A 27,998-nucleotide genomic window follows, 5' to 3' on the forward strand; every position below is an offset into this window, starting at 1 on the left:
TATGCATTCGGGCAGGTAGCACTCTCCTGGCATCTGCCAAACCAGCCCTCGGCGGTCCCGTTCTGTGAGCTCATGTGGCCTACCACTTCGCGGCTGAGCTATTGTTGCTCCTAGACGTTTCCACTTCACAGTAACAGCACTTACAGTTGTAGCATGGCAGAAACTTTGACGAAATGACTTGTTGGAAAGGTGGCATCCTATGATGGTAAAACGTTGAAAGTCACTGAGCTTTTCAGTAAGGCCATTCTGCTGCCATTGTTTGTCTATGTGCTCGATTTTATACACCTGCCAGCAATGGGTGTGGCTGAAATAGTCGACATTAATGGGTTTTGATATATTTCTGATACCTTTTGAGACTTTTTCTGATAGATGTTTTCTAAGACCCGTTTTCCATCTGTTTATCCAAAAATAAAAGCCTTTACTTATGCCTCATTTTTATAATGGAGCATTTTAGAAAAATGTATCTATGCCTTAATGTCCGAAAAATGTAGACTCTTAGCTTTCATTTGACACACAATTTGATGTGCTCCTATGTACTTCACATTGGTGTTCATGGGTCCTTTTCGATGGAAATCCCTGTATCCAAATGTCAGAATTGGCCATTTGGCACGCCACTTCTGATGGGTATGTCAAATGACCAAAACTGGGAACTGTAATGGGGAATATTTAAGATGAATCAAGTTAATATTCAGTTAAGAGTAATTAACACAGTGATTAGCATACTTATGTTTTCTCTATGTAATTCAGATGATTAAGTGTTCTATTTGTGACACTCATGTGTCACTGGTTGATGGTCACTAGACTCTGTTTATGTTTTATGTTAAACTCATCTGTAGATAGGGACTGACGCCAGACTGGAGGTCCAAGTACCAAGAACATTGATTGTTGTTGTATTCTGTGGAACACTTTGTGATTATGGAGCAGCTGACAAAGTTGTTTTGACTTCTTGGTTCTGTGTAATTAGAATATCAGGGCCTTTCTTGGCAAAGTTAGAGATTTTCTCTGTTTATGTGCTGGAAGGGTATCCCTGTTGCAACTTGTAATTAAACCAAAATGATTTATGATTGACTATATCCGCGACTACTCTTCTCTTTTGTTCAACTACAAATCCCCTTTACAAGAACTATAGGCACAGGACAGGAACCAGTGCATCATCTCTTTCCTCTGATAGGTCCACTTAATAAGAACCTGCTGTGCAAAGCAGGTACTGCTAAGGACTGCTGGGACAAGCAAAGCTTAAATTACATCCACACTATTCAACTACAGCAACTAAAGACCCATCACTTCACTTGAGGGCAAATAGGTGAAACTGTGCCATACAAAAACAAAAAATAGTGATGTGTATAGAGAGACGTAGCACATAACTATACTAACCAGTGAGTGAGAAAAGAACCACAAACAGTGAAGTTGTCTGATACTCTAGGCTAGAAGACGTCACTACTAGAACCGTACACTTAATATGAGAATCTAATGGATAAGAATTTTAGCAGCCTGACAGGCTGACCACACCGCTTGCGTCGCAAAATAAATTTAGAAATCTATGTTATTATTGTTGCGCGCCAATGAGCGTCTGCGTTGCCAAGGGCTAAAATAGAAGTCAGTTCTATTTGTGACGCAGCTCGCGCTGCAAGTCCTGCCTCTCCCATCTCCTCATTGGTTATACCCATTGTGGGTGACTGAAGATGAACGAGGTCAGTGGCGGTAATGCACCTCATTTATGAATGTTGCCAATCGCAATATAAAGTCAAGAGAAGAAAAACACTGGAAGGAGGAGAGATGACTAGAAACGATTCGGTTGACCTTTTTATGTGTGGAGTAATTGGCGGAGAAGAAGACCTTGTGCATTTCAGGTAAAATAACAACTCAATGTTTATATCCCAGAACAAATTAGCTAGCAACAGCAAGCTAGCTAAATAGGACAACTTAGTTAGCAAGTGCAAGCTAGCTAGCTAAATTGCCATAAAGGTTTAATGCTTTTCGACCTGTCCCCAAATTAATGAAATTAGTTCAGAGTTTGTTTTGATATTTTAATCTGCGTGTCGTGATCGCGTTTGCTGTGGGGGGACAAAATACATTTATGCACGATGGCGCAGGCGTGCAGCCGGTTTGGGTTCCGTGTGAGGATGAGATGGATGTGGTGGAAACACGGAGGTTTGAAAACGTCAAGACACACTACTTCTCACTTTGCCATGGTTCCCAGGGCGTTGTTTTGCCCCCCAGCCATGACAGACAGACAGGGAAGCTGAGGTGATAGAGGGAACCCAAAACACTGGCTGACTGGCAGCGCAGCTTAATTAAATCACTCATATCCCCTGTGGCCAGTATTCCCTGACATTCATCTCTCTAACTCCATTACAAGTCTCACATCACCAGAGTCCTCACTTGGGTAATATGGTACAGGAATCACTAAGTGTGTGGTGTTTAACTGTAACTCCATGTACAATATAGTCTCAGGTGTACTACACTCCCCTATGTATTTATTTGGACAGTGAAGCTAAAACTTTTAATTTAGCTCTATACACCAGAATTTTGGATATGAGATCAAATGTTTCATATGAAGCGACAGTACAAAATGTCACCTTTTATTTGAGGGTATTTTCATACATACAGTATATTCGGAAAGTATTCCGACCTCTTGACGTTTTCCACATTTTGTTAAGTTACAGCCTTACTCTAAAATGAATTAAATCGTTCCCCCCCTCAATCTACACACAATACCCCATAATGACAAAACAAAAACAGGTTTTGGAAATTAATAAAAAATATCACATTTACATAAATATTCAGACCCTTTACTCAGTACTTGTTGAAGCACCTTTGGCAGCGATTACATCCTCGACTCTTGGGTATGACGCTACAAGTCTGGCACACTGGTATTTGGGGAGTTTCTCCCATTCTTTTCTGCAGATCCTCTCAAGCTCTGTCAGGTTGGATGGGGCGCATCGCTGCACTGCTATTTTCAGGACTCTCCAGAAATGTTCGATCAGGTTCAAGTCCGGGCTCTGGCTGGGCCACTCAAGGACATTCAGAGACTTGTCCCGAAGCCACTCCTGCGTTGTCTTGGCTGTGTGCTTAGGGTCATTGTCCTGTTGAAAGGTGAACCTTCAACCCAGTCTGAGGTCCTGAGCAGGTAGTCATCATGGATCTCTGTACTTTGCTCCATTCATCTTTCCTTCAATCCTGACTAGTCTCCCAGTCCCTCCCGCTGAAAAACATACCTACAGCATGATGCTCACACTACCATGCTTCATCGTAAGGATGATGCCAGGTTTCCTCCAGACGTGACGCTTGGCATTCAGGCCAAAGAGTTCAATCTTGGTTTCATCAGACCAGAGAATCTTGTTTCCCATGTCTGAGAGTCCTTTAGGTGCCTTTTTGGCAAACTCCAAGCTAACTGTCATGTGCCTTTTACTGAGGAGTGGCTTCCGTCTGTCCACTCTACCATAAAAGCCTGATTGGTGGATTGCTGCAGAGATGGTTGTCCTTCTGGAAGGTTCTCCCATCTCCACAGAGGAACCCTTAAACTTTGTCAGAGTGACCATCGGGTTCTTGGTCACATCCCTGACCAAGGCTCTTCCCCACCGATTGCTCAGTTTGGCTGCCAGCTCTAGGAAGAGTCTTGGTGGTTCCAAACTTCTTCCATTTAAGAATGATGGAGGCCACTGTGTTCTTGGGGACCTTCAATGCTGCAGACATTTATTGGTACCCTTCCCCAGATCTGTGCCTTGACACAATCTTATTTCTGAGCTCTATGGACAAATCCATTGACCTCAAGGCTTGGTTTTTGCTCTGACATGCACTGTCAACTGTGGGACCATATATAAACAGGTGTGTGCCTTTCCAAATCATGTCCAATCAATTGAATTTACCACAGGTGGACTCCAATCAAATTGTAGAAACATCTCAAGGATGAACAATGGAAACAGAATTTCAAAAAATTATATCTGGTCAAACCAAGAACTTTAAAACAGTCTGAGTCTGGACTAACCCATTCATAGATGCTAACTGCTTTAGCGCATATTGAAAAAAGTATCTTATGGCTGGGGGAATTTTGTTAACAAATGTTTACTTTTATTGTAAGAAAGAATATAATATGTTTCTGAACACGTCGACAGGAATGTGGATGCTATATTGATTACGGATAATCCTAAATGAACCGTGAATAAAATTGAGGCACAAATATCATACCCCATTCAAAAGAAAATGCTAACCTCCCCTGTTATTGGTGAGATGTTAGCATGTGTTGGGGGTACGATCTTTGTGCCTCTGTAACTTTCTCACTCATCATTATTCATGGTTCCTTCATGATTATCTGTAATCATGGTATCGTCCACATTAATGTAGAATGGAGAAAGGACGTAGCACCCTGAGTAGAAATTTGAACATTCTCTTTGGCAGATGGATGTAAAGACGGGTTAGTTGACGACATCCCGCGTACAATATTGATGCGTATGCAACAGAGGCTAAAAGCCGTGAGTTGTTCTGATTGAAAGCCAACCCCGTCTGTCTTGCCCCAAAGTTGCGCGCACGTATCAGCTTTGTTGGAGAAAGGACGTTGGGATGTGAATGGCGTGGAGAGATGGCACTACATATCATTCTTCTGGCACCACATGACACCGTCAGCAGTCACCCGTTAAGCATCACTTTCTACTGTGATAATTAACTATGGTGGACTGCAGCTCCCTCCCAATAGAAGGCTAAGGCTATTATGATAACGTCAAAAGCAGGGTTCCCCATCTGGCAGCCCGTGGCTGGTTTTATTTGGCCCCCAAGTTTTCTGAGCAAAATGTTATTATTTTATTTTCATTGTTGGACATAAGACTGTAAAAGCAAGTGATTTTAATTTTGGTAATCTTGGTAATCTGCCCCAAGTATTCCGGCGCATAATAAGGAGATGCGTGATCCCAACCATCCACTCAAGAAAAAAAATATTGGCCTGCGGTGGAATTTAGTTGATGATCTCTGGTCTAAAGTATCATTTCGGTGTCTCTTTGGTGTGTCAAACTAAAGCCTCTTTAGACCATAATAAACGGACCAAAAGCCTGTAGTGGTCATGTAATGGGAGCACTGTTGTGAATGAAAACTGGAAAAAATTGTCACTGTTTATTTTGTGAACTCTATGCCCGCCTCTGATTATGTGGCATTGTGGAGGTCATTCAGGTAATAGTCCCTCCCACCAAATGAATTCAAACACCTGGGGTGTATTCACTAGGAACCAAACAGAACCAAGCAAAAGAAAACTGAATAAAACGAGGAGTGACCAACCTGAATTTGTCCAATAGAAACTCTAATTTCTGTTGCAAAATGCAACTGTTTAGACCACGACTGAATTCCAAACACTTAAGACATACCCTATCCCCTCAAATTAAGTGGACACTTCTGATGACGTTTCACGACGTCTGAAGAGTATACACTTGCAGGGCGAGGGATGAAGGAATGATTTTTAAAATGGCCCTTGCCTGGAAATTCATCACTTTTTTTTTTTTCTTCCGGAAATTCATCACTCGTGCATCCCGCGATGATTGTGGGTGCTTAATATGCACTACGTCAATTATGATTACATGTCTACTTATATTAACTATATCATTATTAATATACACCCACTGTATGATAGCTAGCAAATTAATTAGATAACTAACGTTAGCCTGCATAGCTGGAGCTTCTGACGGAAGTTTTTATTTCTGCAATTTCCAAAAGCTAACCAAACATCATTAATTTACGAGACTTGTTTGTGCCGTCATGTGCATTAGTAGCACAATTTCTACCCTTTTTACATGTGTTTTTACTTACACTTGTATGTTGACTTATCCATGTTGAGGTTGTACGTTTCGGCTGACTTTTCTTAGTGGATGTACAATTATCGCAAATGTAATTATGGGGCGTTTCAGGCCCCGAAGTGAACATAATTGTACACTCGCAAAAACGGGGGCTTACGTTGCAAACTACCCTTGTTTGGACCGACGTCCAAGATGGTGACGGGGATTTCCCCCAAGGTCATAAGATGAGGGTGTGTATTTTATGAGTTTGAAATGCTGCATGTGTCTGGGGGGGGGGGTTTGCTCTTCCCTTGTACATGATTGATGAATTAAGGTCAGTAATTAGTAAGGAACTCCCCTCACCTGGTGGTCATAATTGAAAAGAAAGGGGAAAAACGTCAGACACCAGGCCATCCAAGGAATAAGTTTGACACCCCTGGTTTGTACAAATGATTACACGCCTGAATCCAATGACCTACTACAGTACAACTACACCTGTGTGACCTTCACCTATCCCAGCCTGCTCTCATAGACCCTATCCAGGTGACTGCTGACAATGTCATGTGGTGCCAGAATAATGATATGTAGCCTCATTTCTCCACGCCACTGGTTGCCAACTACATCAGCGTGGATTTGCCAAGTCTTGTCTACTTAATTAAGCAACCATATAACTCAGTAGGCTACGAGCGAGATCGTGTTTTGTAACGTAGATGAACGGTTCTAGACGTGAGAGTGAAACGGGGCAGGCAGTTTTTAAATTGCTCTATCTCGAGGATCGTGACAAAATATTCAGCAACTGCATACATCAGCCTTCCTTCGATGTTGTGACATAGATATGGGCGGGCCATTGACATACAGTATGAAGTGCCTAACCTGTGACTCAAAAGTAAGTTATTCAACAGGAAATGAAATCCTACAGAGGCTACTGTCGCAGCAGAAAATGGTGTTAGAGGCAACAATGAAAGTGAATAGGCTAGTTGAGTTATAAAGTAGCAATACAGTTCATGTGCATTTACGTGTGCAGAATTTGACACTTGTCAAGTTAACCTCATCTTGTTACATTTGTTTCAATGTTTCAACGCGCGCAGAATCGTGGATAACATTGGACACTATTGTGCCGTTTAATTTAGGTTACTCAAAGATCTCACCTAGGCCTACATTAGAACTGGCTGGAAGATGAATATTATATCAAGAATACACCGCGAACTGATGGATTATCCACACCAATGGCCACATCTGCTGTTGGCATAGCAATATTAGAAAATGTCAAGATCTTTACTTACCGCTTGGGTTGAATACGTATCCGTTCGATATGCGTCAAATCCTCTGGACTTTTGGTGAAATACCGGTGTTATAAACTGCACGTTTTCGTTCTTTGCCTGGTTGCGTTCCTATTCCAACGAGTATTTCGATGTCACTCTCAGGGCGGAACTACACATTGCGTCCTAGACACCGAGGAGAAGCGAACGAAGCAGCCAGCCAATAGTCTACGAGGAGGCAGTACCAATTAATTTGAACGCCCCCAAGAGGTTTAACTGAGAAGATTCTGTCTAAACTGTAGTGTACACTATCAGTCCCATCATCACTGAATTGACCCATTTCTCGGAGATTATGCGCTTAGAATTCGGTTTCAATCCTCAACTGATTGTATAAGAATACAAACAGCCGGTGCTGCAACATGTTAAAAAAAAACTCGATTTAATCTAAACCTCGGACTTGTTTTGAAGTTGTAGGCTATTTCCAGACCAGCTGTAAAAATGTGGCGATCAGCAAGACTGCTTCCTTCAAATCCTCATAAAATGAGGGAGATAAATAAACATGCATTTAGGAAGGGATAGATAAAGTTATTTTATAGCCTACTAGGCAAGCAATGTTTTGTTTCTGGATTTTGCATCACAGCCTGAATTGTGTAGCAAAATGTGTGGCCAAAAAAGCACAATTGATTCCTTCAAACCACGTGCCATTTACTCCTCAGACAGCAACAGATCGACAGTATTTACAGTGCATTCAAAAAGTATTCAGACCCTTTGACTTTTTCCACATTTGGTTAAGCTACAGCCTTATTCTAAAATTGATTAAATAGTCGCCCCCCTCTATCAGTCTACACACAATACCCCATAATGACAAAGCAAAAACAGGTTTTTAGAAATTTTGGCAAAAAGAAATGAATACATATTTACATAAGTATTCAGACACTTTACTTAGTACTTTGTTGAAGCACCATTGGCATCGATTACAGCCTCGAGTCTTCTTCGGTATGACACTACAAGCTTGGCACACCTGTATTTGGGAAGTTTCTCCCATTTTTCTCAAGCTCTGTCAGGTTGGATGGGGAGCGTCGCTGCACAGCTATTTTCAGGTCTCTCCAGAGATGTTAGATCGGGTTCAAGTCCGGGCTCTGGCTGGGCCACTCAAGGACATTCAGAGACTGATCCCAAAGCCACTCCTGCGTTGTCTTGGCTGTGTGCTTAGGGTCATTGTCCTGTTGGAAGGTGAACCTTCACCCCAGTCTGAGGTCCTGAGTGCTCTGGAGCAGGTTTTCACCAAGGATAAGGATCTCTCTGTACTTTGCTCTGTTAATCTTTCCCTCGATCCTGACTAGTCTCCCAGACCCTACCACTGAAAAACATACCCACAGCATAATGCTGCCACCACCATGCCTCATCGTAGGGATGGTGCCAGGTTTCCTCCAAACGTGACGCTTGGAATTACATTTTACATTTTTTACATTTTTAGTCATTTAGCAGACGCTCTTATCCAGAGCGACTTACAGTAGTGAATGTAACAGTGTAGGTTCCGTCGCTCTCTTCGCCCCAACCTGGGCTCGAACCAGGGACCCTTGCACACATCAACAACTGACACCCACAAAGCATCGTTACCCATCGCGCCACAAAAGCCACGGCCCTTGCAACGCAAGGGGAAACCCTACTTCAGGTCTCAGAGCGAGTGACGTCACCGATTGAACCGCTATTAGCGCGCACCACCGCTAACTAACTAGCCATTTCACATCGGTTACAAATGCATACATTTCATACATTTTTTTCCGTACTGGTCCCCCGTGGGAATCTAACCCACAACCCTGGCGTTGCAAACACCATGCTCTACCAACTGAGCCACACGGGACAAAGTGTTGAATTCAGGCCAAAGTGTTAAATCTTGGTTTTATCAGACCAATGAATCTTATTTCTCATGGTCTGAGTCCTTTAGGTGCCTTTTGGCAAACTTCAAGCGGGCTGCCATGTACCTTTTACTGAGGAGTGGCTTCCGTCTGGCCACTTTACCATAAAGGCCTGATTGGTGGACTGCTGCAGAGATAGTTGTCCTTCTGAAAGGTTCCCAGAAGAACTCTGGAGCTCTGTCAGAGTGGCCATCCAGTTCTTGGTCACCTCCCTGACCAAGGCCCTTCTCCACCGATTGCTCAGTTTAGCTGCCAGCTAGGAAGTCTTGGTAGTTCCTAATTAAGAATGATGGAGGCCACTGTGTTCTTGGGGACCTTCAATGCTGCAGAAATGTTTTGATACCCTTCCCAGATCTGTTCCTCGACACAATCCTGTCTTGAAGCTCTACGGACAATTCCTTTGACCTCATGGCTTGGTTTTTACTCTGACATGCACTGTCAACTGTAGAACCTTATATAGACAGGTGTGTGCCTTTCCAAATCATGTCCAATCAATTGAATTTACCACAGGTGGACTCCAATCAAGTTGTAGAAACATCTCAAGGATGGTCAATGGAAACAGGAGGCAGGTATGTTTATTTTTTATTTTTAATACATTTAAAAAAAATAAAAACCCTATTTCGCTTTGTCATTGAACATTTTTTTTAAATCAATTTTAGAATAAGGCTATAACGTAACAAAATATGGAAAAAGTCAAGGGGTCTGAATACTTTCCGAATGAACTGTATATCAATGAGAGATAGTAGTGTATTTATGTACCAGCATATCTGTTGCATTTTTCAACATCTTGTTTGGTTCTTAACCTGGTTGACCCACTAGTACAGTATGGCTCTTTGGAGGACTGTTTAAAAATAACCAATGCAAAGTCATCCCAAGAAACATTCAAATGTATTTACACAAGAAATACAAAATATTGCAAATAAACAGTACAGGTAAAACAATACAAGAAACAGAAAATCTATGGATCTGTCACAAGTCTTCCACTGAGAACAGAACACAAAATGCTGAGGTTGTAGCAGACATCTCCACAAACATTTGCAGTAAGCCAAAAGTCAAAGGCTACAAGTGAAGCAAAGTTGAAGGTTGAGTTCCTGCCCGACTAGATGTGCAGGGCAGGCGTTGCATTGCATCTACCAATGGCTGTGTGCCACGTCAGACTGCAGTCGAGGCACCAGATTGCTATATCATATGAGGTGGTTAGCTAAAATGTTAAACCTATTGCAGGCGTTCTAAGATCTGGTATGCATCTGCAAAGTAGTAGGGCAGGAACTCCAGCGACGATATCGCGAGACGAGAGTGAATAGGATAGAAGAGAAGATACACAGATCAACAAAATACAACAGTGACATTAGCTTTGGAAAGAAACCACATTTAAACAATATGAAAACAAACCGCCAGAAACGTCACTCGTCATCAAACTGTGTACTGTCCCCTCCAGTGTCTATAATACAGACAAAGTAAAAATTCACTACGTAAAATCTGAAAGATTACATTTATCTATACAGTGCCATTATATAAGAATATAGTTTGTATTGTCACACACTATTTATAACCTTATTAAGGTTGTGCTCTGTAAAACAATCCACATGATCAGAAAACATAAGCTTAATAATTATGCGAGATTATCAATGACTAAGTACTTTATAATATTGAGACAGGAAAAAGAGTTGCAAAATATGGCTCCAAGGACAGTGTTTCCAAAAGCTGTCATTATGAATATTGACAGTGTGTCTATTAGAAGTTCAGGTGAGGTCTTTGAATACATAGTACAGCTCATCAATTTGTGGAGTACATGACAGCAAGCTTCAAACACAACCTCAGACCAAGGCATTAATATGATGCAGGTTTGCACCAACAAACTCATCCGATCATAAACTGTCCCCGCTTGTTCTCTCTTGTATTGTCTCCATCCATTACCTACTGCAATGACCATGATACAGCACATTTCCATTATGTGGGCTTTTCCCTGTACAGACTAGAGGGCTAAACAGAGGAACACCAACTGTCATCCTCAAGCATTTTACCCCATGCCATGAAATGCTCCCACTAGTCTGCAGTATACTGAAAGTGCATTTGCATTAAATTATCTGGTCATTTCTCCTCAGTCCAACCCCCAAATGCCATAGATAGACCAGTGAGTGCTGCTCTCCACTGCATTGTCTCTTGGGAGTGCTGTGTTGGTCTGTGAATATGGATGTCACACTGCTCACTGGCGCCCTCATGTGGAGCAGCACAGGGCAATCTGCTGCACCTTGGCCAGCTCTGTTAGCAGCAGCTTCATGCTGTGTTTAAGCTGAGGCAGGCGGGCCAGAGGTTCTGGGGGCTCCAGCTCCCCTGTGTAGTCCAGCCAAGTCTCCAACACTGAGGAGGAAAGACGGAACAGACAACACTGTCAATCACTCATGTCAAATGCATAGCTGAGAGGAACCTATAATATACAGTAGATGTATTGATTGTGGCTACACCTTTGTGACAGGTAAGAGGCCAAAGTCTTGTTGTTTTGCTTGAAATTCTCTCTTTTTCCCCATTGTACATATACAATCAGTGGCATCACAAAACGCTTTAGTTGCTGACAGAAATCAAAGGGCATGCCTCACCATCCAGCTCCCTCTCAATGAAGTCCATCCTGTGAGTGACCTCTTCCTGTACGGCATCTATGTGATCCAGCAGGTTGATCTGCCACTGGTGCTGCTGGCTACTGCCGTCTCCGTCCCCTCCCTCCATCTTCACCTCGGCCTGGCCCCAGCGACCAACATCTGAACCCTGGACACATGGGAAAGAAGATGCTTCAGTCATAAGGTTGACTACCACTCTATAGTATTGTGCATGCAGGACGTATGGATAGAGAATATAGGAAGCTTTAGTTTTTTAACAACGACCGGCGATCACAGTTGTATACCCACCTATTGTTTTACCACTACATCACTGGCAGAAATAGAACGGACCTTGGGATGAGTGTTCAGGGGTGTGTGTGGGCTGAAGCAGCACTAACCTTGGTGTGAGTGTTCAGGTGTGTGTGGGCTTTGGGCCTTGCTGTCTCTAGCATGCCTCCATAGCGCTGTTCTCTCTCCAGCAGGTCCTCAGTACTCCTCAGGCTGTCCTCCAGCTCAGAGCCCCTCCGTGTGGTCTCCACCACCAGCCTCTGCTCCACCGCAGGGTAGTACGCACGCGGCTTCTGGTAGCAGTGCTCACTCATGATGTACGAGTCCTGGAACGACTGGTAGGGCGAGAAGGCGGAAGAGGAGGCTCGACTGAGCTTCTCCATGGCGGCTGACATCAGAGCTTCTGCTCCCCCACGCGCAAGACTCTTGTGGTCCCTCTCTGAGCCCTCGTCTGTTGGCGCTGGAGACGGTGCTGTGTCGGTGCCCGTCCCCGAGCCGTCTCTCCTCCAGGGCCTCTCTGCCCGCTTCCAGGGCTGGCACCACAGCCGCAAGTCCGGGTGGGTTTGGGTACTACAGGGCCACACAGGGGCATTCAGACTCCATACAGATATAAGATATTCATTCATATTAGTGTATAGATGGATAGTCTTTCCCATTCTATTCCTGTACTTACTGTAGGATGCTCATCTTGAGCTGCAGGCCATTGAGCACCTCCACCACACGGTGGACGTCTCCTAGTAGCTGGTGTGTTGCTGCAATCTTCTTTGCATTCTGGTGGGAGTAGTTTTCATCCAGGAAGGACAGACCGTACATGTGACCGCTGCTCAGCCAATCACGGTCATACCAGTACCGCAGGCTCTGCCTCTGACCTGGAACAAAGATCATGAAGGGTCACATGATATCATAAGACACACCCAGAAAAACTACAGTTAAATGTACTGGCTTATTTAGTTTAGTGTGAGCCTTTTTTAAACGCCTGTGGAGAAACCTGCGATGGATTTACTAGCAATCCCAGTTTTGTGTTTCTGGCTCTCACCTGGTGGGTCTCGGCAGATGTAGCAGGCGTATTTGTCCGGGACGTTCTCCTCCAGGAGGCCCATGCAGGTGCCATGCTGCCAGCACAGACACTCCTCACACTGGGGGAGACGAGAGACAAGGCCAGTGAGCAGAGTTACAATCATATACTACTCAATCATGCAAATCAAACAGAGTTTTTCTCTGCTGCTAATGGTTGGCCTGAGCTTGCTTCGGAGGATCAGAGATGGGCTTGGCCTTCAGTTAGGTGCTATTTAATCTCGGTTAACTCCAGAACTAACGTTTAAGGACCGCCTTTCCCCAACCCTGATACGTCCAAATAATCGAGGATGAAAACCCAAACACTGATGTGGTGATACTGATAGTTTGTCAAGGCTGATGGTTTGTTTACATAGCAGGTTAGAACTAACACGGCAAGTTGGGAGAATTAACGTAGCAGGTTATGTGAATGAGGTTAAGGTTAGGAAAAGGGTTAGGCTTAGTTAAAATGCTCCAATTGTCAATAAGTGTAGTCCCAACATGAGGCCTAACTCCATCTAGTAGGCCTGAGGCCTAACCCAACTGTAGACCTAACTCCATCTAGTCACAACGGTAAAAGTCCCGACAAACTGTCACTATCATAACACCTGAACTACTGTTGCTCGTTATCCTACTCATTCCATCCCGTCGTGACAGTTTCTTGGGTTTACACGCAGAATCTGTCTCTGAGAGATTAGGTGACATTTGACAAATGTGATTGATTTAAATATATAGAGTTGCTAGGAATGCACTAGTCTCGCCGTCTCACTGATGTGTATTGGAGAGAGGTTTGGCCTAGAGCCAGGTAAAACCCCAAGGTAGCTCACCTGTATCATGAAGTCGTTTTCCTCTTCCACCTCACAGACGCAACGCACAATCTCCTGAGCGCCCGTCTCCAAGGCAACAGAGCCCAGATTCAGGGGTGGAGTAGTGACGTCCAGCTCCACCCCCTGCTCATCATCACTCCACCCGCAGCTGTCAGTTGACCAATCACTGATGCTATCCTCATCTAGAGGGGAAATCAAGGGATGGAAAAGGTTAACTAATACAAACAATCCTGGTCAAGATGACCCTAGTCTCTTTTAGAAACATTGCAATACTACATAGACATCTATATTTCTTCCATGAGCTAGTTTCATACCAAACAGTATATTTCTCAATGTGAGTCCCCAGGAGATAATATAATTGACATCCAAATGACGTGTTTGATCAAGAGAATATTGTAACACCAGCAATAATGGTAGAAAATATAGGAGGAAACTATAGCTAATTTCATCCACAGTATTTTAACGTACATTTAAGTGACAAAATAAAGGAAACACTTGAGTAAATGAGGGATACAAAGTATATTGAAAATCGGTGCTTCCAAAACAGTGTGGTTCCTGAGTTAATTAAGCAATTAACATCCAATCATGTTTAGGGTCATGTATAAAAATACCCAGTTGCCCATTGTTTTGGCTACCACGGCTAGAAGAGATCCCACTGACTTTAAGAGGGGTCTCAAAGGAGCATAGGGGGTTTAGGGTGTGTGTGTGTGTGTCTCTATGCCACGGCACATATAAGCTGTTCTGGAATCTCGTGGTGGCCCAACGTCCTAGTAGTTGGTGTTTCCTTTATTTTGGCAGTTACCTGTATATCCCTTATGCATAGCTCTGTGGGTTGGACATATAACAAACCGTATGTTGCACAATAACCAGTATAAAGCAAGCAATAGCAGCAAAAAAAGGCCCTTGATTCTATCAATAAACCATAGAATCAGTCCTCAACTGTGACAACAGTTTGTTTGCTTTTCACGCCAAAAAGTGTGGAAAATAATAAGCAACATCAGTAAGATACAGGTTGAAGCCGAGGACAAATGACTTGGATTGAAACCAGTCAAAGAATAATGGCAAAAGGGAGAGAGCGACACACACACATAACATACACACACTGATACCCACCATCCACGTGTATCTGCTCTGACTGGTTGTATCCGGGCCTGCAGTGGTATGACTCAGGCTTGTGATTGTGTGAGAGGGGGAATTTGAGTGGCAAATTCAATTTGGACTGAAGATCGAATATTGAGATGTCAATATTCTCCTCACTACCCGTGTACTCTGTTAATAAAGGGGAGGGAGGGGGAAGCAGACGCAGAACAAAATGTCAACTTTGGACTTGCTGATGAGGGCAAACAAGAGATACCCTATTGGGGACACACACACACACAAACAGACACTATATAAAACAGAACTCTGATGTTTACAGCTAAAGATACTATTATTGTTAGGGGAATATTTCCTTATAACAAAGAACCCATAAATGGTCAACTTGTGTCCATAAAATACCTCTACTTGAGTATTTCTGAGAGGTGAACTGGCCAGAACAGTGTAAATATAGTCTAATTGTGCATAGTGGATAAACTATCCTCCTAAAAGGTGTTATAACAAGTGTTGTCCACACTCAGAGTGAATTTAAACTAGGTCAATAGACCAATAGTGGTTCAAACTTGGTTGGAGAAGTGCTGTAACAGTGGCTTGTGGTTCGCATTAGACTTTTCACAGATTAATGAGATGGTTATTAAGTCCATAATAAAGGCCTTCCCAGCCTAATGTGTTATCATATGAACCAAACATGAGACAAAGATGTGCAAATCATTAAAAGTCAGTGAAAAAGGAGGTAAAAGCACAAGACAGCTGATGCAAATGAAATGAGCAGTGGCTATTTGACTGATGAAGCGGTATAGGCCAGTAGTGAGGACAGGTAGTTGTAGTGATAATCCCACACAGACCTACACCGACCACACCAAGAGGAATGCAGGATGGCTCTGTGCTCGGGGACCTTCCCACGGCCTGAATGAAGCGTTGCACATGCAGCTGAGCAACAGGACACGAGCCCCATTCAGAACAGTAGGGTGACTAGAGTCCCCTTCTTACCAGACTTGGCTTTCTTTTTCTTCTTTTTCTTCAGTTTAACGCGAAGGAAGTCGGTCTGTTTCTTATCCTTCAGCCGGTCTCGTTCTTTCACCAATCCTGGAGTGACACAGAGTGAACCATGAGTTAAGAGAGTGCTTTAGATCCTGAACGCAAAACAAATACAAGAGCATGCCAAATGTCACAATATTCCTGTTGTGTCACCTTTAGAAAGTGAATCTCTGATCAGAAATCAGCTCAGATACCTACACATTTGCTTACATATATTAACCTATTTAAGCCCTCTCTTTAGATCTTTCCACATCTCCATTTTATACACACCTAAGTCCATGCCACTGCTCATAAACATCTCTGTCGCCACCGGTCTCTGGCCATTCCTGTCCAGCTGGTTCTGTTTGCTCTTCTCCCTCAGCAGCGCCCTCTGCTGCTGGCTCTGTGTTGGCTCTGTGCTGACAGCAGGTTGCACTGACATGCGTCTGCTCATTGTCTTTGCCTCACTACGTGGAGACGGGGGAGTTCTGATAGGACTGTGCACAGTGGAGTCTGCCAGGCATAGAAAAATCATTATTATGACTAAAACTTTGGGTAAATCTATCTACAGCCATTTTTTTTTTACACTTACGCATTGAGGCAGAGATGGTGCGTCTCCTCTTAGGACTCTCCAGAGTGGTAGGGGAGGGGTGCTTCTCTGAGGCCTGGACGCTCCTGGTGGGGCTGAGGTCGTCCTCTAGCTGCTGGTCCTCTCCGTGGTAGTACTTCATGTGGTAGTGAAGCAGCTTGGCCTTGCGGAACGACTTGGTGCAGCCTACAGCGCTGCATTTAAACGGGTTGTGGTCCAAGTTGATGGACAGGACTGGAGGAGGCTGGTTTTTGATCACTCTGTACACTGAAAACACAATGGAGACGTGTAAGAGAGGATGGACCAACAGCTAGGAGTGGAAAGAAACATGTAAACTGATCTAACAGGGTGCAGGGGGAGAACTCACATGGCTCTCTGCTGAATCTGTTGGGGTTGTGAAAACCCTGCTTCCTTATTGCTGGAACAAAAGACAAAGAGACCATATAAAACTGACAATTACTGACTGACGACGTTCAACAACAAATTAAAACCACTTCACTCTCTCAGAATTCTAATAAATATATTCAAACCTTCTATACTATTTTGACAAATTGAAATGTGGACAGAACCTTGAAATATAACTGCAGTGACAGCTTCCATTATTTGGAAATAAGTCCTTTCGTGATTGTCTGAAGAGTGTCGTCTTACGTTTCACTGGGAGGTCCAGTGGTGCAGATTTTGAGCTATCCGGTTGGCTCGCTGCCTTCTGCTCCACTCCGTCATTGGTGGACAAAGTTGAGGGTAATGGGATAGACACTGGCCCTGTCAGTGTTGACATCTGATTGGGTGACTCAGTGGATGGCTTAGGTTCATTTGGTGAGCTCAGGACTGTGTACTCAGTTTTCATTTCCACCTCTTTTTTTATCCCTCCATTTAAATTATGAGTAGACCTCTCCTCACTCTGTCCTCGGTCTTCTTCCACTTTCACTCCGTTCGGGTCCACAGTGGCCGTCATGTGATCCCGGAGGTTGTTCTGTCCTGCATGCTGCTCTGTATGCTCCTCCTGCTTAATCGCGGGTGGACTCTCTTTGGTGACGTCCACCTCACCGTCCTTCCTCTTGGTCTTCTCCTGTCCCTCCCGCTTGTCCCATTCATCAACATCATTATTATCCTCGGTCTCACTGTCTCCCTCCAGGTCAGAGGTACTGCGTCTGGCCCTTTTATTCTTGGGGACGTTTTCCTGAGCCATCCTGTCTCTGCCATTCTGGTGCTTCCTGACTCCATTCCTCTCAGCAGACCGAGTCTTTCCTCCTCCTCTCTATTTCCAGGAAGAGAGGGGGATGAAAAGAGAGGAAAATAAGGCAAAGTATGACCCACAGAAATGTGACCCTTTGCATGGCAAGCCAACACAATATGAACAGAGACAGTGCCTTCAGAAAGTATTCATACCCCTTGACTTATTCCACATTTTGTTGTTGCAGCCTGAATGAAATATTGTTTTTTCTCACCCATCTACACACAATACACCATAATGACAAAGTGAAAACATGTTTTTATACATTTTTGCACATTTATTGAATACGAAAATCAGAAATATCTCATTTACATAAGTATGTACACCCGAGTCCATTCATGTTAGAATCACCTTTGGCAGCGATTACAGCTGCAAGTCTTTTGGGGTAAGTCTCTAAGAGCTTTGCACACCTGGATTGTACAATATTTGCACATTGTTCTTTTAAAAATTCTTCAACCTCTGTCAAGTTGGTTGTTGATCATTACTAGATAGCCATTTTCAAGTCTTGCCATAGATTTTCAAGCGGATTTAAGTCAAAACTGTATCTAAGCCACCCAGGAACATTCAATGTCATCTTGGTAAACAACTCCAGTGTATATTTGGCCTTGTGTTTTAGGTTATTGTCCTGTTGAAAGGTGAATTTGTCTCCCATTGTCTGTTTGGAAAGCAGACTGAACCAGGTTTTCCTCTAGGATTTTGCCTGTGCCTAGCTCTATTCTGTTTCTTTTTATCCGAAAAAAAAACTCTGTAGTCCTTGCAGATGACAAGCATACCCATAACATGATGCAGCCACCACCACGCTAGAAAATATGAAGAGTGGTACTCGGTGATGTGTTGGACATAACGCTTTGTATTCAGGACATAAAGTTCACTTCTTTGCCACATTTTTTGCAGTTTTACTTTAGTGCCTTATTGCAAACTGGATGCATGTTTTGGAATATTTTTTATTCTATACAGGCTTCCTTCTTTTCAGTCTGTCAATTAGGTTAGTATTGTGGAGTAACTACAATGTTGTTGATCCATCCTCAGTTTTCTCCTACCACAGCCATTCTACTCTGTAACAGTTTTAAATTCACCATTGGTCTCATGGGGAAATCCCTGAGCGGTTTCCTTCATCTCCGGCAACTGAGTTTGGAAGGACGCCTGTATCTTTGTAATGACTGTATATTGTATTGATACACCATCCAAAGTGTAATGAATAACTTCACCATTCTCAAAGGGATATTCAATGTCTGCTTTTTTATTTTTACCCATCTACCAATAGGTGCCCTTCTTTGTGACCAGACACCTCCCTGATCATTGTGGTCGAATCTGTGTTTGAAATTCACTGCTCGACTGAGGGCCCTTACAGATAATTTGATGTGTGTGGTACAGACATGAGGTACTCAATAAAAAAATAATGTTAAACACTATTATTGCACACAGTGAGTTCATGCAACTTATTATGTGACTTGTTAAGCACATTTTTACTCTTGAACTTATTTAGGCTTGCCATAACGAAGGGGTTGAATACTTATTGACTCAAGACATTTCAACTCTTCATTTATTAAATTTGTAAACATTTCTAAAAACATAATTCCACTTTGACATTATGGGGTATTGTGTGTAGGCCATTGAACATTTCAATGTAATCAATTTTAAACTCAGGCTGTGTCACAACAAAATGTGGAAAAAGTCCAGGGGTGTGAATACTTTCTGAAGGCACTGTATGTGCCCTTTGAGCAGGTAGAAACAATTGACAGTCCCTGCTGAGAGAAGGAAACAAAGAGCTCACCTCTCTGACAAAAGGCTTCACGTGGATGCCCTTCACTGTCTGGACGACTCCATCATAAAACTTCACCGTGTAAGATGCTGAGGGCAAATGGAGATCAGATGGATCAGGTTGATACTTTATTTAACAACTTAAAAATGTTACACCAGGCAACATATATGTCCAAACTCTTGACTGGTACTGTATATATACAGTTGAAGTTGGAAGTTTACATACACCTTAGCCAAATACATTTAAACTCCGTTTTTCACAATTCCTGACATTTAATCCAAGTAAAAAATTCCCTGTCTTAGGTCAGTTAGTATCACCACTTTATTTTAAGAATGTGAAATGTCAGAATAATATTACAGAGAGTGATTTATTTCAGCTTTTATTTATTTCATCACATTCCCGGTGGGTCAGCAGTTTACATACACTCAATTAGTATTTGGTAGCATTGCCTTTAAATTGTTTAACTTGGGTCAAACGTTTCGGGTAGCCTTCCACAAGCTTCTCACAATACGTTGGGTGAATTTTGGCCTATTCCTCCTGACAGAGCTGGTGTAACTGAGTCAGGTTTGTAGGCCTCCTTGCTCGCACACACTTTTTCAGTTCTGCCCACAAATTTTCTATAGGATTGAGGTCAGGGCTTTGTGATGGCCACTCCAGTACCTTGACTTTGTTGTCCTTAAACCATTTTGCCACAACTTTGGAAGTATGCTTGGGGTCATTGTCCATTTGGAAGACCCATTTGCGACTAAGCTTTAACTTCCTGACTGATGTCTTCAGATGTTGCTTCAATATATCCACATAATTTTCCGTCCTCATGATGCCATCTATTTTGTGAAGTGCACCAGTCCCACCTGCTGCAAAGCACCTCCACAACATGATCCTGCCACCCCCGTGCTTCACGGTTGGGATGGTGTTCTTTGGCTTGCAAGCCTCCCCCTTTTTCCTCCAAACATAACGATGGTCATTATGGCCAAACAGTTCTATTTTTGTTTCATCAGACCAGAAGACATTTCTCCAAAAAGCACAATCTTTGTCCCCATGTGCAGTTCAAACCGTAGTCTGGCTTTTTTATGGCGATTCTGGAACACTGGCTTCTTCCTTGCTGAGCAGCCTTTCAGGTTATGTCAATATAGGACTCATTTTACTGTGGATATAGATACTTTTGTACCTATTTCCTCCAGCACATCACAAGGTCCTTTGCTGTTGTTCTAGGATTGATTTGCACTTTTGCACCAAAGTACGTTAATCTCTAGGAGACAGAATGCGTCTCCTTCCTGAGCGGTATGACGGCTGCGTGGTCCCGTGGTGTTTATACTTGCGTACTATTGTTTGTACAGATGAACGTGATACCTTCAGGCGTTTGGAAATTGCTCCCAAGGATGAACCAGACTTGTGGAGGTCTACAATATTTTTTCTAAGGTCTTGGCTGATTTCTGTTGATTTTCCCATGATGTCAAGCAAAGAGGCACTGATTTTGAAGGTAGGCCTTGCAATACATCCACAGGTACACCTCCAATTAACTCAAATGATGTCAATTAGCCTATCAGAAGCTTCTAAAGCTATGACATCATTTTCTGGAATTTTCCAAGCTGTTTAAAGGCACAGTCAACTTAGTGTATGTAAACTTCTGACCCACTGGAATTGTGAGACAGTGAATTACAAGTGAAATACAATTGATGGAAAAATGACTTGTGTCATGCACAAAATAAATGTCCTAACTGACTTGCCAAAACTATAGTTTGTTAACAAGACATTTGTGGAGTGGTTGAAAAATGAGTTTTAATGACTCCAACCTAAGTGTATGTAAACTTCCGACTTCAACTGTACATAACACAATTGTTGAGGATACAAACAAAATGTCAAGAGACTTATTTCCATTGTGGTCCTCTATTCTGCAGAACAGAAAACACAAATCCCTTCAATATGCATACGAGTGTACTTCCAAACCACTCACCATCTTTATTGACTGCTAAGACCTTGGCAGGGTAGAAGCGGCAATCAGACCAACTGGCGAGGACCTTGTCATTCACATGAAATCCCTGAAGAGACAGATGAAAGGAAGTGTCAGATGAACAGATGAACAGATGAAAGGAAGTGTCAGTGTCACACTTGGATCCAGAATCAGCCTGAGGAAATGACATCAAATAGAAGTAGGCGGAGCAAACAGAAGACCGGGTAAAGCTATGCAGAGCAATCAGTAGGGATCTAGTTGGGAGAGTAAGTAAATAGAGTCCATCTCTTACAGGGATAGGATCGTCGTCCAGCAGTCCCTGTCGTCTCAGCTGGATCCTCTCTACAGGTCTCAGGTAGGGGCTGGTCCAGTCAAACCACTCATCATAGCGGTGACTCCACTGACGGTAGTGGATCAGGATCTTCTCATCACTATAGTCAATCTTCTCTATGTTGGCCGGATACCTAGGAGCAGGGGATACATGAGGGGTGACTGAGATGGGAGCAAAGCAACTGAACTGGATAGCAGAAAGACAGAGAGAAAGACAAAGAAAGACTGAAAAACAGCTGAGGAAAGCAACAAAGAGAGTGCAGGCAGATAAAGACATACTGTACTGAGAATGAGAGAGAGTGATGGAGGGACAGAAGCATGACTCACCAGTTTTTGAGGGTGTCTCTGGCCTCTAGCGTTGCTCCCACCTCAAAGGTTATCCCTCTTCTGTTAGGGGGCGTCTTGCTCATCATGCCCACGTCCACCTCCTGCTGGCAGACACACAGTTCTACTTGGTTAAAGACCAGACACACATACACTTCTAGTTCTTAAAAATGCCATGATGGGGGTCCAACGTGAGTTCGTACTGGTCTAGAGACTGGCTTAGAGCGAACTGGCTTAAATACAAAAAAGGTCTGACTCCATAATCCGTGGAGAATTTAGTTGGTTCTCAATTTCTTTTGATCAGCATTTACTTGTTACATAATGAATCATAGTGGTGGAAAGTGAAAGCAAACAATGGTGCTAAGGGTCTTAGTCATTTTGCTGAGGACTGCCAGGAAGAGAGGTGAGAGAACAGGAGATGAGGCTTGTCTAGATGAGGCTTGTCTATATGGCTGAGAGAAAAGGGAATTATTACATAAATACAGGAACACAATACTGTGTGTATCCAACAATAACTACTGTATGTATGTAGACACGTGGAATATAAACTATAATTACTGAAGTTAGTATTGTAGCAGTAGACACGTGAGGGGATTCCACAATGATTACAAAAGACCAATCAATGACTGAGCAACAATGCTGGCAGGGTGACAGTGGAATTTAGCCCCAAGTCTAAAAGGTGTGTTGACACCACCTAGTTCTAACCTATATCTAAAATCTTAGTTTGTTGCATCCAAAGATAGGTGTGAAGATTGTAGTGTATAATCTAAATAAATAAAAACGAAGAAATAACAACTTAAGGCATTATAGGGCATCCATAAAGTAGTCATAGTAATAAGCACTACATAGACGTTTAATAAGAATTTAAGCAAAGTCGTACTACATAATGAGCGATGTGAAAGGCCCTTAAATCTGGTGCTCATCCAAAAATGGCATAACCCCTTTGACACCCTTAAAATGGCTTGACATTCGTTTATGATAGCAAATACGTCTGCTCCATCATTTAGGCTATCAGGCTCCAATGTTTATCCAACGAAAACTCTTAGCAAAGAAACACAACGTTATATGCTTAACGCAATCCTCAGATCTCATAACAGCACGCAAACCTTCCTCTTTGAAGCATCTGTATGTAACCCTTACTCCATCTATTTTATAGCAATACTGTCTAATCCCTGTCTCGAGAATTTTGTGCAGCCAGTACCTAATAACGAGGTCAAGAGCCAGACAGCTTTCAAAGACTTGGGCAGCACGATGAGAAATACCGACACTGACTATTCTGTATCCGTTTGTCCAACTGGAGTGATCAGTGTGATGATTCATGACTGGATTCTAATTGTCAAAAATGTTGCTTTTGATGATTAAATCTGCTCAAACAAAATCTTTGCTACTCAAAATGGTCCATTGCAGAGCGTTACATTGTGTCTGGCGCCCTGAATACTTTGTATCCTCTAGCATGGTCAAACACAATCACTAAAATCCCGGGAAACACACGATTCTAAACAGATCTTTGCAATACATTAGCCTAATTTCGGGAGGTAAAACTCACCTTTGGGTAGAGACTTTGAGCATATTCCATTTAAATGCAACAACAGAAGCCGGATATCTTCACACTACTTGGCAACCCACGTGTTTTCTGGTCAGGCGAACATTCCACATATTGAAACAATGGGAGACAATAGCAATGCAAATGGTCTCTGAAATTAGATTAAGCTAGTTATGTAGGCCAGTTGCTTATGTAACATACATGGATAACATGAATCTACGTTATGTAGGTTCCATAAACACATACTCCGACGAAGCATTTGTGAACGAATAGGGCATAATTCTTTCTGGTGGAGTGTGTGGCTCAAAACGCACGGAAGCGACCTCAATGACGCGCAATAAACGTCAGTTGTTTATCCCAGACTCGATAAGGGTGAAAATCATTTTCAACTTGGACCTTGGCTTCAACTATAGGCCTAAATAGTCCATGGCTTTACATTAACTATGTAGCATAACCATAGAAGGCTAATTGTCGATAAAATGTTGAAATATAGCCTAATCCTGTAAATTGCCATGTTTTTCTCTCTCCATTATTTGGCAACGCTGCTTGCACGTCCTACATTTCAGCAGTCACCCAGCATCCACTCCAAAGTAAGGCTTAAATAATATGCATATGATTTTATACAATTCAAAACAGTATTTTATTGATTCGTTTCTGATGGTTTATCTTCCGATATTCTATAAGGAGTCTTGAATATATTTCACTGTAGTTTGTCAGTGACTTGAATACAGCTAATTGGTTAAGCGGTCTGATAGGGGCGGGCTTGAGAGATTTTACAGGCCATTCAGACTGTCATTCATAAGAGGGCCTCTACGCCTGGCCACACGTTTTCTTACGGTAAATACGGCATGGAAATAGAGCACTTTAAACTTCCCTGAAGCCACCGAAACAATGACGAGTCACCCTTACACCAAACAGTATAAGATATCCGTAAGCCAAAACAAATCTACATTACAAGTCTTTAAAAGTTATTTATTTAGGAAGCAGAAGCGTCATGCCGCATTCAGATTACACAATGTTTTGTGTTATTGATGCATAAAACCTTTTTCTATTCTGTCGCAAATACTAATGACTAAAATGTTGCAGAAAACTGATATCAAATGTTACCTTGATTTCTGGATACTGGGTTTCCAATGGTGATGTGCAGCGTGTGATAAAATCCTCTCGTGTGGTGCCTCCGCGTCTGATTCGAGAGCACGCAGTTGAATTTTTTCTCGATGCACTCGCACTACCGGCGCGCAACTACGCATGTATTAAATATACCTTCTGTTCCAGAGATGCATGGTAGAGGCTATTTGCAGGCTATACACAAGTAAATTACTTTTACAGTCGTACGCCTGCCTATACGGCATGTACAGCCAATGGCAAATTGACATCAATAGTAGGCTAGGCTATATTACTAACATAGCAAATTGCTGGCTACCTGCTGCAACGTCAGGGTATTGTTTCTTGAACAGTGCTCGATTTTACTCCGAAATAGGCAATATTTTCTTTATTTAGAAAAATCCTAATCATGTTAATTTAATTTCCTGCAACTTCTGCATTACATTCGTATGTACAAAAAGATCCACTATATTTGTTTTATTTTCCAGAACGATAAGGACAAGACAATCAAAGAACTGAGGACCATGTCGGCCAACGTTACAAAAACAGAAAAAGCAGACGGTACAACACATTTGGACAAGACATTAATAAAGGGAATGCTATTGGGCAATAGCCTCAATAACATATACATTTTTTATACACTTACTCCAGTAAATGTCTGATAACCAGTCTGCAATTAAACAAACCTTTATTTTTCTCGAACAATCATTTCATAGAATAACAGAGGGTATGTTCACATAATACACACAAACAATGAGTGGTTGAATCTACTATTTTCAAAGGCTGGCTTGCAGGAGGGAAATTAGGAGTAATTACAAAATCAGGAAGGTTCATCTTTATCACGGATCATTTGAAAATACAGCCAGAGAGCTTACTATTTACACAGCAACGCTTCCAGGGAGTCTTATCAACATCATAGTTTGGACGCATGTGAAAATCAGACTTTCACTTAGCGAGGGAAGCAGAGAGCAGTTATCACTACACCCGTTTTAACAGAACACCTGAGCCAAAATATCTATGGCGAAAAGAAGTGATAGTGCTACTACTTTACACATTTGTGTATGCCTCTTTCAATATTGGTGTATTGCAACAACAAAAAAACATGTATTTTTGTCACACACTGGATAAATGCAGTGAAAAGTGTTTTACAGGGTCAGCCATAGTAGTATGGCGTCCCTGGAGCAAATTAGGATTAAGTGCCTTGCTCAATGGCACGTCAACAGGTTTTTCACCTTGTCAGCTCAGGCATTCCAACCAGCGACCTTTCCGGTTACTGGCCCAACGCTCTAACTGCTAGGCTACCTGCTGCTGAATAGATCTCCCATACACACAGTACATACATGTACCAGAATACATTCATAACATCCTTCCTCGGCAGTTAAAAATCAGAGGGTTGTTATTGCACAACACACACTGTTGAGGAGACCACTAAAACGGGCATTTTACACAAGCTCCAAAACACATGGTCTTATTGCTTCCAGTTTGTACTTTGAAATGTACGCTCTGACTGTGGCTCGACTGTAGTCGGACTACAGACTGTGGCTCGACTGTAGTCGGACTACAGACTGTGGCTCGACTGTAGTCGGACTACAGACTGTGGCTCTACTGTAGTCGGACTACAGACTGTGGCTCTACTGTAGTCGGACTACAGACTGTGGCTCTACTGTAGTCGGACTACAGACTGTGGCTCTACTGTAGTCAGACTACAGACTGTGGCTCTACTGTAGTCAGACTACAGACTGTGGCTCTACTGTAGTCAGACTACAGACTGTGGCTCTACTGTAGTCAGACTACAGACTGTGGCTCTACTGTAGTCAGACTACAGACTGTGGCTCTACTGTAGTCAGACTACAGACTGTGGCTCTACTGTAGTCAGACTACAGACTGTGGCTCTACTGTAGTCAGACTACAGACTGTGGCTCTACTGTAGTCAGACTACAGACTGTGGCTCTACTGTAGTCAGACTACAGACTGTGGCTCTACTGTAGTCAGACTACAGACTGTGGCTCTACTGTAGTCAGACTACAGACTGTGGCTCTACTGTAGTCAGACTACAGACTGTGGCTCTACTGTAGTCAGACTACAGACTGTGGCTCTACTGTAGTCAGACTACAGACTGTGGCTCTACTGTAGTCAGACTACAGACTGTGGCTCTACTGTAGTCAGACTACAGACTGTGGCTCTACTGTAGTCAGACTACAGACTGTGGCTCTACTGTAGTCAGACTACAGACTGTGGCTCTACTGTAGTCAGACTACAGACTGTGGCTCTACTGTAGTCAGACTACAGACTGTGGCTCTACTGTAGTCAGACTACAGACTGTGGCTCTACTGTAGTCAGACTACAGACTGTGGCTCTACTGTAGTCAGACTACAGACTGTGGCTCTATATCAAAATGGCTGTGGTGGTACAGTTTTTTTCAGATAAAATCACCAACATAGCAGTGAGACTGATGCAGTCTTGTTGATACAACTACTAAAAACATCACAGGCGAGCTTATTTTTAAATGAGACATTTGTTCTAATTTGTAAATAAGAACTGGAGGCTGAGTCTCTAGAACTCAAACACACACATACAAGAGGCCAAATAGATATAAGGAGGGGACCCTGGGTCTGTTTCCTGACGACAATGTCCATCCTGTACAAACCATATGAGACTCCTCCTCCACAGCCCATATCCAGCAACGAAACAATGGCACTTCACATTCAGCTATAAATGTAGGAGGAAAATCTGATTTTACATGCAGTTAAAAAGTCATCAAAATGAACTGGTTAAAAAGCGGTCCCTATGATGCCAAGTAATTTGTAGTCTTTTTGTGTGCAATAATTGTGGGGTTTCCATCACATAACACACACAATGTCACCTATGCAGTCGACACAGATGTATTGTTCTGCAGTCAGAAAGCAGGACAGAGGATGGGTCCAATGTCAAGTGACAGTGTTACGTACAGTACGCAGTGATGGGACACCTGGGTTCTCTCTTATCTTCTCATGACCCTGCCTTTGAAGACAGAAATGATCAACTCTGGTATTGTTACAGTATGATTTCCAGTGTGTGTGTGTTTTGTGATAGGTCAATGGAGTGGGGCGGGGTTCGCAGAGCAGAGTGAATCTCTCAGTGACACTGGGGCACATGTGTCAAGGGAGCCAGTCTACACAACGCCCTCAATGAAACTGGTGTCCAGGTGAACGATGAGCATGCGCAGGAAAGACATCTCCTTGCGTGTGTTCTCAAAGATGATTCGTGGGTCATCAGACTGGCAGCGGAGGCAGTTGGGGGCCATCACCATGGCAAGGTTATTGACATCCATCTTAGTAACAGACACATTAGCAGGCTGAGCAAACACCTGGGGA

The 27,998-nt window shown here is 42.8% G+C and overlaps 3 protein-coding genes and 1 long non-coding RNA gene across 15 annotated transcripts in view; 1 reads left to right on the forward strand and 3 right to left on the reverse strand.

The window, feature by feature from the left end:
* Nucleotides 1–7,239, reverse strand: part of LOC106582898 (protein NDRG3) — a 68,656-nt gene extending 61,417 nt beyond the window's left edge. The window contains exon 1 of one of the 2 annotated variants that reach the window (XM_014166489.2): nucleotides 7,040–7,239. The gene's annotated coding sequence lies outside the window, so the exon portion shown is untranslated. The remainder of the gene's footprint in view (nucleotides 1–7,039) is intronic. The other variant, XM_014166490.2, reaches the window with a different exon arrangement.
* A 2,564-nt stretch (nucleotides 7,240–9,803) lies between these two features.
* LOC106582901 (PHD finger protein 20) lies at nucleotides 9,804–24,795 on the reverse strand. 8 transcript variants are annotated; one of them, XM_014166497.2, is made up of 18 exons: nucleotides 24,649–24,795; nucleotides 23,545–23,631; nucleotides 22,002–22,102; nucleotides 21,637–21,808; nucleotides 21,348–21,432; nucleotides 19,406–19,482; nucleotides 17,046–17,655; nucleotides 16,765–16,815; nucleotides 16,401–16,664; nucleotides 16,100–16,321; nucleotides 15,782–15,877; nucleotides 14,810–14,965; nucleotides 13,697–13,878; nucleotides 12,853–12,952; nucleotides 12,490–12,685; nucleotides 11,927–12,386; nucleotides 11,532–11,697; nucleotides 9,804–11,295 (listed from the first exon to the last, which is right to left on the reverse strand). In XM_014166497.2, the coding sequence occupies exons 2-18, from the start codon at nucleotides 23,572–23,574 to the stop codon at nucleotides 11,153–11,155; spliced, it is 3,111 nt and encodes a 1,036-aa protein (XP_014021972.2). In that variant the 5' UTR covers nucleotides 23,575–23,631; nucleotides 24,649–24,795; the 3' UTR covers nucleotides 9,804–11,152. The 8 variants fall into 8 exon arrangements, with proteins under 8 accessions (XP_014021972.2, XP_014021970.2, XP_045561533.1 ...); XM_014166495.2 differs by having other exon boundaries at nucleotides 22,002–22,105; XM_045705577.1 differs by having other exon boundaries at nucleotides 22,002–22,105; nucleotides 23,545–23,692; nucleotides 24,649–24,783.
* On the forward strand, nucleotides 24,168–25,353 carry LOC123729687 (uncharacterized). Its single transcript, XR_006761368.1, has 2 exons — nucleotides 24,168–24,471; nucleotides 25,134–25,353. It is a non-coding gene; the product is annotated as an uncharacterized lncRNA (long non-coding RNA).
* LOC106582900 (rho GTPase-activating protein 39) overlaps nucleotides 25,317–27,998 on the reverse strand; it is a 59,762-nt gene continuing 57,080 nt past the window's right edge. For all 4 annotated transcript variants that reach the window (XM_045705573.1, XM_014166493.2, XM_014166492.2 and 1 more), the window contains one exon: nucleotides 25,317–27,991. In XM_045705573.1, the coding sequence (XP_045561529.1) occupies nucleotides 27,797–27,991 (195 nt within the window). In that variant the 3' untranslated portion in view covers nucleotides 25,317–27,796. The remainder of the gene's footprint in view (nucleotides 27,992–27,998) is intronic.

This window comes from Salmo salar, chromosome ssa22 (assembly GCF_905237065.1).
Source record: "Salmo salar chromosome ssa22, Ssal_v3.1, whole genome shotgun sequence".
Taxonomy (NCBI): Eukaryota; Metazoa; Chordata; class Actinopteri; order Salmoniformes; family Salmonidae; genus Salmo; species Salmo salar.